The sequence below is a fragment of the Oncorhynchus tshawytscha genome, linkage group LG16, assembly GCF_018296145.1.
Source record: "Oncorhynchus tshawytscha isolate Ot180627B linkage group LG16, Otsh_v2.0, whole genome shotgun sequence".
In the NCBI taxonomy this organism is placed as follows: domain Eukaryota; kingdom Metazoa; phylum Chordata; class Actinopteri; order Salmoniformes; family Salmonidae; genus Oncorhynchus; species Oncorhynchus tshawytscha.
In genome coordinates this window covers 20,754,843-20,768,076 of record NC_056444.1, presented here as the reverse complement: position 1 = coordinate 20,768,076, position 13,234 = coordinate 20,754,843, and the positions used below count along the sequence as shown (strand labels likewise).

Sequence of the window (13,234 nt, the reverse complement as noted above, 5' to 3'; positions counted from 1 at the left end):
CTTTTGCTATGAGACAACATTTTTGAAGAGTTTTTGCTTTTACCACAAATATGAGTATTAAAAATAAAAAGAGATACCTTATTTACATAAATATTCAGACCCTTTGCTATGAGACTCAACTGAGCTCAGGTGCATCCTGTTTCCATTGATCTTTAAGATGTTTTGACAACTTGATTTTAGTCCACCTGTGGTAAATTCAATTGATTGAACATAATTTGGAAAGGCACACACCTGCCTGTAAAAGGCACATGACAGCCCCCTTGGTGTTTGCCAAAAGGCACCGAAAGGACTCTCAGACCATGAGAACCAAGATTCTCTGGTCTGATTAAACCAAGTTTGAACTCTTTGGCCTGGATGCCAAGCGTCACCTCTGGAGAAAACCTGGCACCATCCCTACGGTGAAGCATGGTGGTGGCAGCATAATGCTGTGAGAATGTTTTTCAGGGGCAAGGACTGGGAGACTAGTCAGGATCGAGGGAAAGATGAATGGAGCAAAGTACAGAGAGATCCTTGATGAAAGCTACTCCAAAGCGTGCAGGACCTCTGGCTGGGGTGAAGGTTCATCTTCCAACAGGACAACGACACTAAGCACACAGCCAAGACCATGCAGGAGTGGCTTCAGGACAGGTCTCTGAATGTCCTTTAGTGGCCCAGCCAGAGTCCGGACTTGAACCTGAGTAAAGGGTCTGAATACTTATGTAAAAGTCATATTTCATGTTTAATTTTTTTTTTAATAGATTTGCAAACATTTCTAAAAAACAGTTGTTGCTTTGTCATTATGTGTGTAGATTGATGTGAGGGGGAACAATTTAATCAATTTTAGAATAAGGCTGTAACGTAACAAAATGTGGAAAAAGTCAAGGGGTCTGAATACTTTCTGAATGCATTGTATGTCTGGCTCTCAGGCGTTGTTGAATATGTATTCAGCAGGCGTAGGTGCTATCAGCAATGCTCATGGCATTACATGCATGCATCTGCTTGTCTCTGCCTCTACACTTCAAAGGACTTCTCCCCACTACAGTTCAACCTGTCAGCACAACAACAACATTCGAAAGGGCGTCTCCTAATAGTTATTACATAATGATGGGTTATTAAAATTTACATTTAAATGGTCATTTGGAAAATATTACCTTTCTCTTCTCCCCTCCCATCCTCCTTTATTCTTTCTGTCTACCTCACACCCTGGCAAGGTTTCTGGCTCTCTCTGTCTCTCTTTCTCCCTCCTCTCTCTCACACTCTGGCAAGGGTTCTAGAGTCATCGTTTCCCATAGCTGTTGGGTGGAATGCAGTCTCAGTAAGAACATTGGGTGCAGTAGTGTGGTGTTCACTGTTTGGCAGGCAGGAGACAGCTACACCCCAAATTAAGTGTGAGAATCTCTTTCTCAGTTTCATGTAATGTACAGTACCAGTCAAAAGTTTGGACACACCTACTCATTCAAGGGTTTTTCTTTATTTATACTAGTTTCTACATTGTAGAATAATAGTGAAGACATCAACACTGTGAAATAACACATATGGAATCATGTAGTAACCAAAAAAGTGTTTAACAAATCAAAATGTATTTTATATTTGAGATTCTTCAAAGTAGCAACCCTTTGCCTTGATGAAAGCTTTGCACACTCTTGGCATTCTCTCAACCTGCTTCATGAGGTATTCACCTGGAATGCATTTCAATTAACAGGGGTGCCTTATTAAAAGTTCATTTGTAAAATGTATTTCCTTCTTAATGCATTTGAGCCAATTAATTGTGTTGTGACAAGGTAGGGGTGGTATTCAGAAGATAGCCCTATTTGGTAAAAGACCAAGTCCATATTATGGCAAGAACAGCTCGAATAAGTAAAGGGAAACAACAGTCCATCATTACTTTAAGACATGAAGGTCAGTCAATACGGAACATTTCAAGAACTGAAAGTTTCTCCAAGTGCAGTCACAAAAACCATCAAGCGCTATGATGAAACTGGCTCTCATGAGGACCGCCACAGGTAAGGAAGACCCAGAGTCCCCCAAGACCCAAGTTCATTAGAGTTACCAGCCTCAGAAATTGCAGCCCAAATAAATGCTTCACAGAGTTCAAGTAACAGACACATCTCAACATCAACTGTTCAGAGGAGACTGCGCAAATCAGGCCGTCATGGTCGTATTGCTGCAAAGAAACCACTACTAAAGGACATCAATAAGAAGAAGAGACTTGCTTGGGCCAAGAAAAATGAGCAATGGACATTAGACCGGTGAAAACCTGTCCTTTGGTCTGATTAGTCCAAATTTGAGATTTTTGGTTTCAACCGCTGTGTCTTTCTGAGACGTAGAGTATGTGAACGGATGATCTCAGCATGTGTGGTTCCCACCGTGACGCATGGAGGAGGAGGTGGTGAAACCAAAAGGTGGTGACACTGTCAGTGATTTACTTAGAATTCAAGGCAAACTTAACCAGCATGGCTACCACAGCATTCTGCAGCGATACGCCATCCCATCTGGTTTGTGCTTTGTTTGTGATCATTTGTTTTTCAACAGGACAATGACCCAACACAGCTCTAGGTTATTTGACCAAGAAGGAGAGTGATGGAGTGCTGTATCAGATGACCTGGCCTCCATAATCACCCAACCTCAACCGAATTGAGATGGTTGGGATGAGTTGGACCGCAGAATGAAGGGAAATCAGCCAACAAGTGCTCAGCATATGTGGGAACTCCTTCACGACTGTTGGAAAAGCATTCCAGGTGAAGCTGATTGAGAGAATGCCAAGTGTCCAAAGCTGTCATCAAGGCAAAGGGTGGCTACTTTGAAGAATCTCAAATATAAAATATATTTTGATTTGTTTAACACTTTCTTGGTTACTACATGATTCCATATGTGTTATTTCATAGTTTTCATGTATTCACTATTATTCTACAATGTAGAAACTAGTAAAAACAAAGAAAAACCCTTGAATGAGTAGGTGTCCAAACTTTTGATTGGTACTGTATGTCTGTGTCTGTCAGCGTGTTTTGACATGGAGACAAAAAATGTTTTATCACATGTTCAGATTTTTTCTCCCTTTTTCTCTCATCTCAAGTTTCATACTTTTCTGTTCTTCTTTCTTCTTTTTACAATGACACACTCTGCCATGCCCATGTTAATTGGTAACTAGATGACTTTACGCAAACAGGTAAATGTTAAGGGGGTAAAATATACATGGCTTTTAGAGATTAACTGATACAACACATTCTCAGAAGCACAGCGCACTTTGCTTCATGTCTGTAGGTCTTTGCTGAGATATTACATTTTGTATACTGAACAAAAATTTAAACGCAACATGCTAAAATTTCAAAGATTTTGCTGAGTTACAGTTCATTTAAGGAAATCAGACAATTGAAATGAATTCATTAGGCCCTGATCTATGGATTCCACATGACTGGGAAGACAGATATGCATCCATTGGTCACAGATACCTTAAAAAAAAGGTAGGGGCGTGGATCAGAAAACCAGCCAGTATCTCGTGTGACCACCATTTGCCTCATGCAGCGCGACGCATCTCCTTCACATAGAGTTGATCAGGCTGTTGATTGTGGCCTGTGGAATGTTGTCCCACTTCTCTTCAATGGCTGTGTGAAGTTGCTGGATATTGGCAGGAACTGGAACACGCTGTCGTACACGTCGGTCCAGAGCATCCCAAATATGCTCAATGGATGACATGTCTTGTGAGTGCAAGCCATGGAAGAACTGGGATATTTTCAGCTTCCAGGAACTGTGTACAGATCCTTGCAACATGGTGCCATGCATTAAAATGCAGGACGAACAGGCTGGCTGGTACTGCCGCATAGAGAACAACGGCTGGAGACTGCTCTCTGTGAAGGTGGGGCAGAAGTTCAGACCCAATGATATCACACTATATCGTATATGGGTTCGTTCGGTATGATATGGTTGGAACCGCGAAGAGATACTATGTTGTCATCATTGCTTTAGTGCAGTACTCAGCCCCTCTGTGAAAGAAGATTATAATTTGAGAAGTCTATTGGTTCCTCAAGGTTCTGTTTTAGGACCACTATTGTTTTCACTATATATTTTACCTCTTGGGGATGTTATTCGAAAACATAATGTTAACTTTCACTGCTATGCGGATGACACACAGCTATACATTCCAATGAAACATGGTGAAGCCCCAAAATTGCCCATGCTAGAAGCATGGGTTTCAGACATAAGGAAGTGGATGGCTGCAAACTTTCTACTTTTAAACTCGGACAAAACAGAGATGCTTGTTCTAAGTCCCAAGAAACAAAGAGATCTTCTGTTGAATCTGACAATTAATCTTAATGGTTGTACAGTCGTCTCAAATAAAACTGTGAAGGACCCAGTTACTCTGGACCCTGATCTCTCTTTTGAAGAACATATCAAGACCATTTCAAGGACAGCTTTTTTCCATCTACGTAACATTGCAAAAATCAGAAACTTTCTGTCCAAAAATGATGCAGAAAAATTAATCCATGCTTTTGTCACTTCTAGGTTAGACTACTGCAATGCTCTACTTTCCGGCTACCCGGATAAAGCACTAAATAAACTTCAGTTGGTGCTAAATACGGCTGCTAGAATCCTGACTAGAACCAAAAAATTTTATCATATTACTCCAGTGCTAGCCTCTCTACACTGGCTTCCTGTCAAAGCAAGGGCTGATTTCAAGGTTTTACTGCTAACCTACAAAGCATTACATGGGCTTGCTCCTACCTATCTCTCTGATTTGGTCCTGCCGTACATACCTACACGTACACTATGGTCACAAGACGCAGGCCTCCTAATTGTCCCTAGAATTTCTAAGCAAACAGCTGGAGGCAGGGCTTTCTCCTATAGAGCTCAATTTTTATGGAACGGTCTGCCTACCCATGTCAGAGACGCAAACTCGGTCTCAACCTTTAAGTCCTTACTGAAGACTCATCTCTTCAGTGGGTCATATGATTGAGTGTAGTCTGGCCCAGGAGTGGGGAGGTGAACGGAAAGGCTCTGGAGCAACGAACCGCCCTTGCTGTTTCTGCCTGGCCGGTTCCCCTCTTTCCACTGGGATTCTCTGCCTCTAACCCTATTACAGGGGCTGAGTCACTGGCTTACTGGGGCTAGGTTCAGTTTGTTATATCTGGAGTACTTCTCCTGTCCTATTCGGTGTCCTGTGTGAATCTAAGTGTGCGTTCTCTAATTCTCTCCTTCTCTCTTTCTTTCTCTCTCTCGGAGGACCTGAGCCCTAGGACCATGCCCCAGGACTACCTGACATGATGACTCCTTGCTGTCCCCAGTCCACCTGGCCGTGCTGCTGCTCCAGTTTCAACTGTTCTGCCTTATTAATATTCGACCATGCTGGTCATTTATGAACATTTGAACATCTTGGCCATGTTCTGTTATAATCTCCACCCGGCACAGCCAGAAGAAGACTGGCCACCCCACATAGCCTGGTTCCTCTCTAGGTTTCTTCCTAGATTTTGGCCTTTCTAGGGAGTTTTTCCTAGCCACTGTGCTTCTACACCTGCATTGCTTGCTGTTTGGGATTTTAGGCTGGGTTTCTGTACAGCACTTTGAGATATCAGCTGATGTACGAAGGGCTATATAAATAAATTTTATTTTATTTTATTTTATTCAGGTTGCTCTGTTAGGTGACATCATCACATTGGAGACCAATGGCAGGAAGGTGGAGTTCCACCATTCCAAACTGCAGTCAGCAGCACGTGAAGAGGAGGAGGAAGATCAAGTGGCTGAAGCAGATGTGAGTTAGTGAGCATCCTTACCTGCAATAGCACCACTCACTATGATATTCGCTGATCTGTATGCCTCAAACAGCGTCATTATTGCTAATCTACACTGAGTATACCAAACATTATGAACATCTTCCTAATATTGAGTTGCCTCAATTCGTTGAGACAGCTGCAATGCAGTGTACCCAAAGCAACAATGTTTTTTCACATTTCTGCAGGTATATTCATTACTGGAGGAATGTGTGCACCAGTAATTCCTCGGAGTCTTGCAAAGGTACAATGATTTATTCCTTGAGTTATGGCACATTATAACCAAACCAACAACTTCAACGTGATTATAGCATCCCCCTGTGGTCAAGGGGAGTAACAACTCTCTCTTTATCAATTTCGATTTTAAAGGCTTTATTGGCATGGGAAACATATATTAACATTGGCAAAGCAAGTGAAGTGGATAATAAACATAAGTGAAATAAACAATACAAATTAACAGCAACATTACACTCACAGAAGTTCCAAAAGAATAAAGATATTTCAAATGTCATATTATGTCTGTATACAGTGTTGTAACGATGTGCAAATAGTTAAAGTACAAAAGGGAAAATAAATAAACATAAATATGGGTTGTATTTACAATGGTGTTTGTTCTTCATTGGTTGCCATTTTCTTGTGGCAACAGGTCACAAATCTTGCTGCTGTGATGGCACACTGTGGTATTTCACCCAGTATATATATGGGAGTTTATCAAAATTGGGTTTGTTTTCAAATTCTTTGTGGATATGTGTAGTCTGAGGGAAAATGTGTCTCTAATATGGTCATACCTTTGGCAGGTTAGGAAGTGCAGCTCAGTTCAGTCAGCTCCGTATCCTCCAGTCTCATCAAGTCAGAACGCTCCAGGCCAATCTCTCTGACTGATGGCTGGCTGACTGACTATATCACTGATCAGACCAGAAAATTGCAATACAGACTAACAGAGACTACTTAACCATGACCGTATGCAGTGAGATTCAATTAAATGTGAAGAGAAATGAAGCAAAGTGGTGAATGTCACTTTATGTTGATACTACATTTTATATATTTGTAGTCATAAGTGTGGATTCTATATTTTTTCTACACCACCGTTTAACAAATTGTAATAAGTCTAAGGACATCAGATGTAGGTAAACCAGACACAATGCGCGTCGAAATGTTATACCTATTCATGTTCAAATTATTACTCAAAGAAGGACACACAAAAATGAGGGGGCACCCGGATTTGAACCGGGGACCTCTTGATCTGCAGTCAAATGCTCTACCACTGAGCTATACCCCCAACCTATAATAATTGAAACGGAATTCATATATAAAGACAAATCTACCTAACTGTATATAAAGTGCTATAAATCATATACTAATACATGTAAATAACAATGCAACAATACGGTAAACGGTAAACGTACTTTCCTTTTTTATTTCCTTCTACTAGCCTGGTTGTATTTATTTCATCTGATTCGGATGTGTCGTAAAACTGACACAACCGGAAGTTTTTTTTAACTGAAAGTGAAAACAGCCTCATCAGAGCGACAATGGTAGCTATCATATTAGCAACATTTGTTGTTTAATTAATACAGTAAATGTGTAAAGTTCATGTTTGTGCGAGTTAACTATATTGTTTATACGAAATACCAATGAATCGTGGGGTTCTGGACCTTCATTACTAGCTGTATTTGTAGAGACGTTTTGATTTCGACTAACTTAGTCACTCGTGCCAGTGAGCGAGGAGCTAGCTAACGCTAACTAGCAGCGATGAGGGAGCCAACGTTAGCTAGATATCTCTGTTTGGTTAATGTATCTAACTTACGCGAAAAACAAATCCGAAGCCGAAAGCCTCAACAGAAGCTGGAGAAGCAAGCAGAGCGAGACGGGCGGAAAGGACGGGACAGGCAGAGCAGTGGCTGTATGCTAACAGGATAGGCCATAATTCCAATATTCTTTGCTGATAGCGATGGTGTTTCCATAAGTGGGTGAATGTCTAATTTAGAATGTATGGTAACGCCTCAACTCTTCACTACCTCTTCCAATTTAAATGATTTCGAGAAAAAAAAGTGAATAATGACAATGTGTATTATTTTATGACTACTACAGCGCCAGCGAAAACACAGACTTTCTAATTGAGTGAGGCATCAAAGCAGACAACCCACCTGCCAAGCTTCGTTTGGGTAATTTTAATGAAAAACAATGCATTCTAAAATAAATCACGATCACCTTTGGTGAGTTTAGACCATTAGCTAGCTAACGTTAGCTACATAGCAACGCGCCAATTATCATCCGGCCTGTCTTTTGTTTCGTGATAACTAACAATGTAGCAAGTCGCTGACGTTAACTCTGTTGTTTGGGTTGCAGTAAAGTGTTACTATACCTCTGTTATAATTATAATCGAGTTGTTCTGTTGTTCGTCACCAGAATACCCGTGGACTCAGATCACAGCTGAAGGACAGTGTACCGGTGACGGGCATGGGTCCACAGGTTGGGGCTTATGGCGTTCAGGACACACTCAGGAGCGGGTGAGAGTACTGTCTCTGTGTTGGACACTCATTTAACTCAAAGTATGTAACTAGCTAAACTATCAGTTTTTGATATAACTGCTGTTTTCTCCTCTCCCTCTGTTTCTCTCTCAGATTTAGCAGTGTGAAAAATGAGCTGCTTCCCAGCCATGCGTTGGAGCTTTCAGAAAAGAATGTGAGTGACCAACACATTTGACACACAAGGTCCTGTTTTACTGAGCTACAGTCTATGCATCTTTTCTGGGAGTTAATACAAGTCTTCAGGCATTTATCTCCTAACCATCTCTGCTACTTTAGCTCCAGCATTGAGTGTTTTCTCCTCTCCCTGCAGTTTCAGCTGAACCAGGACAAAATGAACTTCTCTAATCTCAGAAACATCCAGGGCCTCCACGCTCCCCTCAAACTACAGATGGAGTACAGGGCAGCCAGACAGGTATACACACACTATCTCACACACAATAGCATATCTCTGATCTTCATTGAAAACAAGGAACAGTGTCTGGGCAATTGCAATAAATAACTTTCCAACGTATACCTTCCCTCTTTCCTCCCCATCTCAGATCCAGCGCCTGCCATTCCTGCAGAGCTCACACCTGGCTCTGGACACTCTCAAAGGGAACGATGAGAGCATCAGCTTTGAGGACATCCTCAACGGTAAGACACACTAACAATAGGTTTTCTACAAAGGAGGAGAGCAGAAAAATGATCAGGAACTAAAGCCAACAGGGAACACAGTTGAAGTGAAGCTGATGAGAACTCACGGCTATGTTGTTTTTCTGATGTGAACAACCATGTTCACCACCATTTTGTGTCCATCTCCTTGCAGATCCAGCCCAGAGTGAGATGATGGGTGAGCCCCACATCATGGTGGAGTACAAGCTGGGCATGATGTAAGAGCCGTCCGACCCCAGGACGTTTGTGTTTACCCACTGTTAACTAGTTACCGTGTGACAATGCATCTGCTTTAGAGATGGTCACTTACTTCCTCATGTGAGACCGCACTCAAAACTTTTGTATCATTGGATTATTTTGTTTCTAATAAATCCTGTAACTCAACCATGATGTTGATTTATTGCTGGTGTGGTAATGTTTTTGTTGTACTTAATTTCTAGAAATACACCGAAGCACACGATGCATCAGTTTTTTTTATTGTTCATACAAAGGCAAGATTTGTTGCAATGAGCTATGGTTAGTGGTCCTTATTTGGTACATTGATTGTGTGTAGGTTTAACTCTGTAATGATTTATCTTATCCATCATGACCACACACATCTGTTCGTCAGATGCCCCTGACAGTAAGTACTCCCCCTTGTGATCAAAACAACACTGCACAGCGCCCTCATGCTTCAGCACACCCGCCACCTGTGAGGACACCAGATCCACCACCCTCACCTTACAGTCATGCCCTGCAATCGCCAGCATCCGGCAAGACGGACTGAAATCCACCTCGTTGCTAGACTCTATGGTGAGCACGTCCTGATGTCACATAGCATGAAAGCACAACAAGATTCGCAAGTCGCCGGCGGGGCTGAAGGAAGCATGGTTAATGGAGCTGCGGCTGCCGTAGAGTGTCTTGAGCACACAGGTGTCCCACAGGGACAGGGACTTATCAGCTGAGGAGGTGAGCAGAGGAGGGGAGGAACTCTACACTGTCTACACTAGTGTGGCTGCGCAGTGTGTAGCTGCACCTTTCAATCTGCAGGTCCCACACCTTAATAATAACTAGGCAAGTCAGTTAACACATTCTTATTTTCAATGACGGCCTAGGAACGGTGGGTTAACAGATTTTTTACCTTGTCAGCTCGGGGATTCAATCTTCAACCTTAAGGTTAACTAGTCCAACGCTCTAACCACCTGATTACATTGCACTCCACGAGGAGCCTGCCTGTTACGCGAATGCAGTAAGAAGCCAAGGTAAGTTTCTAGCTAGCATTAAACTTATCTTATGAAAAGCAATCAATCATAATCACTAGTTAACTACACATGGTTGATGATATTACTAGTTTATCTAGCGTGTCCTGCGTTGCATATAATTGGTGCGGCATTTGCGAAAAAGTACTGTCGTTGCTCCAACGTGTACCTAACCATAAACATCAATGACTTTCTTTAAAATCAATACACAAGTATATATTTTTAAACCTGCATATTTAGTTAATATTGCCTGCTAACATGAATGTCTTTTAACTCGGGAAATTGTGTCACTTCTCTTGCGTTCTGCGCAAGCGGAGTCAGGGTATATGCAGCAGTTTGGGCCGCCTAGCTCATTGCAAACTGTGTGAAGACTATTTCTTCCTTAAAAAGACAGCCAACTTTGCCAAACGGGGGATGATTTAACAAAAGCCATTTGTGAAAAAAGCACAATTGTTGCACGACTGTACCTAACCATAAACCATGCCTTTCTTAAAATCAATACACAGAAGTATATATTTTTAAACCTGCATATTTAGCTAAAAAGAAATCCAGGTTAGCAAGCAATATTAGGCTTTCGACTCTGTCAATCACAACATTCTTATTGGCAGACTCGACAGCCTTGGTTTGTCAAATGATTGCCTCGCCTGGTTTACCAACTACTTCTCTGATAGAGTTCAGTGTGTCAAATCGGAGGGACTGTTGTCCGGTCCTCTGACAGTCTCTATGGGTGTGCCACAGGGTTCAATTCTCGGGCCGACTCTCTTTTCTGTATACATCAATGATGCTGCTCTTGCTGCTGGTGATTCTCTGATCCACCTCTACGCAGACAACACCATTCTGTATACTTCTGGCCCCTCCTTGGACACTGTGTTAACTAACCTCCAGACGAGCTACAATGCCATTACAACTCTCCTTCCGTGGCCTTCAACTGCTCTTAAATGCAAATAAAACTAAATGCATGCTATTCAATCGATCACTGCCCGCCCGTCTGGCATCACTACTCTGGACGGCTCTGACTTAGAATACGTGAACAACTACAAATACCTGGGTGTCTGGTTAGACTGTAAACACTCCTTCCAGACTCACATTAAGCATCGCCACTCCAAAATTAAATCTAGAATCGGCTTCCTATATCGCAACAAAGCATCCTTCACTCATGCTGGCAAACATACCCTTGTAAAACTGACCATTCTTCCGATCCTCGACTTCGGGGATGTCATCTATAAAATAGCTTCCAACACTCTACTCAACAAACTGGATGCAGTCTATCACAATGCCATTCTTTTGTCACCAAAGCCCCATACACTACCCACCATTGCGACCTGTACTCTCTCGTTGGTTGGTCCTCGCTTCATACTCGTCGCCAAATACACTGGCTACAGGTTATCTACAAGTTTCTGCTAGGTAAAGCCCCGCCTTATCTCAGCTCACTGGTCACCATAGCAGCACCCACTCGTAGCACGCACTCCAGCAGATATACAGTGGGGCAAAAAAGTATTTAGTCAGCCACCAATTGTGCAAGTTCTCCCACTTAAAAAGATGAGAGGCCTGTAATTTTCATCATAGGTACACTTCCACTATGACAGACAAAATGAGAAAAAAAATCCAGAAAATCACATTGTAGGATTTTTTATGCATTTATTTGCAAATTATGGTGGAAAATAAGTATTTGGTCACCTATAAACAAGCAAGATTTCTGGCTCTCACAGACCTGTAACTTCTTCTTTAAGAGGCTCCTCTGTCCTCCACTCGTTACCTGTATTAATGGCACCTGTTTGAACTTGTTATCAGTGTAAAAGACACCTGTCCACAACCTCAAACAGTCACACTCCAAACTCCACTATGGCCAAGACCAAAGAGCTGTCAAAGGACACCAGAAACAAAATTGTAGACCTGCCCCAGGCTGGGAAGACTGAATCTGCAATAGGTAAGCAGCTTGGTTTGAAGAAATCAACTGTGGGAGCAATTATTAGGAAATGGAAGACATACTGATAAGACCACTGATAATCTCCCTCGATCTGGGGCTCCACGCAAGATCTCACCCCGTGGGGTCAAATTGATCACAAGAATGGTGAGCAAAAATCCCAGAACCACACGGGGGGACCTAGTGAATGACCTGCAGAGAGCTGGGACCAAAGTAACAAAGCCTACCATCAGTAACACACTACACCGCCAGGGACTCAAATCCTGCAGTTCCAGACGTGTCCCCCTGCTTAAGCCAGTACATGTCCAGGCCCATCTGAAGTTTGCTAGAGAGCATTTGGATGATCCAGAAGAAGATTGGGAGAATGTCATATGGTCTGATTAAACCAAAATATAACTTTTTGGTAAAAACTCAACTCGTCGTGTTTGGAGGACAAAGAATTCTGAGTTGCATCCAAAGAACACCACACCTACTGTGAAGCATGGGGGTGGAAACGTCATGCTTTGGGGCTGTTTTTCTGCAAAGGGACGAGGACGACTGATCCGTGTAAAGGAAAGAATGAATGGGGCCATGTATCGTGAGATTTTGAGTGAAAACCTCCTTCCATCAGCAAGGGCATTGAAGATGAAACGTGGCTGGGTCTTTCAGCATGACAATGATCCCAAACACACCACCCGGGCAATGAAGGAGTGGCTTCGTAAGAAGCATTTCAAGGTCCTGGAGTGGCCTAGCCAGTCTCCAGATCTCAACCCCATAGAAAATCTTTGGAGGGAGTTGGAAGTCCGTGTTTCCCAGCAACAGCCCCAAAACATCACTGCTCTAGAGGAGATCTGCATGGAGGAATGGGCCAAAATACCAGCAACAGTGTGTGAAAACCTTGTGAAGACTTACAGAAAACGTTTGACCTCTGTCATTGCCAACAAAGGGTATATAACAAAGTATTGAGATAAACTTTTGTTATTGACCAAATATCTCACTGGTCACTCCCAAAGCCAATTCCTCCTTTGGTCGTCTTTCCTTCCAGTTCTCTGCTGCCCATGACTGGAACGAATTGCAAAAATCTCTGAAGCTGGAGACTCACATCTCCCTCACTAGCTTTAAGCACCATCAGTCAGAGCTGCTTGTTCTCAACTAGCCTACCTGGTTAAA

At 42.4% G+C, this 13,234-nt stretch overlaps 1 protein-coding gene and 1 non-coding gene across 3 annotated transcripts; one reads left to right on the top strand and one right to left on the bottom strand.

The window, feature by feature from the left end:
• Positions 1 to 6,948: 6,948 nt before the first annotated feature.
• trnac-gca lies at positions 6,949 to 7,020 on the bottom strand. Its single transcript has one exon. It is a non-coding gene; the product is annotated as a tRNA-Cys (tRNA).
• A 188-nt stretch (positions 7,021 to 7,208) lies between these two features.
• On the top strand, positions 7,209 to 9,313 carry LOC112234931 (proteasome maturation protein). Of its 2 annotated transcripts, none has more exons than XM_024403253.2 (6): positions 7,209 to 7,276; positions 8,151 to 8,251; positions 8,366 to 8,426; positions 8,583 to 8,684; positions 8,812 to 8,905; positions 9,078 to 9,313. In XM_024403253.2, the coding sequence occupies exons 1-6, from the start codon at positions 7,274 to 7,276 to the stop codon at positions 9,143 to 9,145; spliced, it is 429 nt and encodes a 142-aa protein (XP_024259021.1). In that variant the 5' UTR covers positions 7,209 to 7,273; the 3' UTR covers positions 9,146 to 9,313. The 2 variants fall into 2 exon arrangements, with proteins under 2 accessions (XP_024259021.1, XP_024259020.1); XM_024403252.2 differs by lacking the exon at positions 7,209 to 7,276 and adding an exon at positions 7,365 to 7,644.
• Positions 9,314 to 13,234: the final 3,921 nt, after the last annotated feature.

Excerpts from the sequence above, each read along its gene's own strand:
- LOC112234931 (XM_024403252.2), top strand. The coding sequence starts at position 7,534 with ATGTATCTAACTTACGCGAAAAACAAATCCGAAGCCGAAAGCCTCAAC. Across the intron at positions 8,252-8,365 it reads CAGGACACACTCAGGAGCGG|ATTTAGCAGTGTGAAAAATG; the intron begins GTGAGAGTACTG and ends TTTCTCTCTCAG. Across the intron at positions 8,685-8,811 it reads AGTACAGGGCAGCCAGACAG|ATCCAGCGCCTGCCATTCCT; the intron begins GTATACACACAC and ends TCCCCATCTCAG.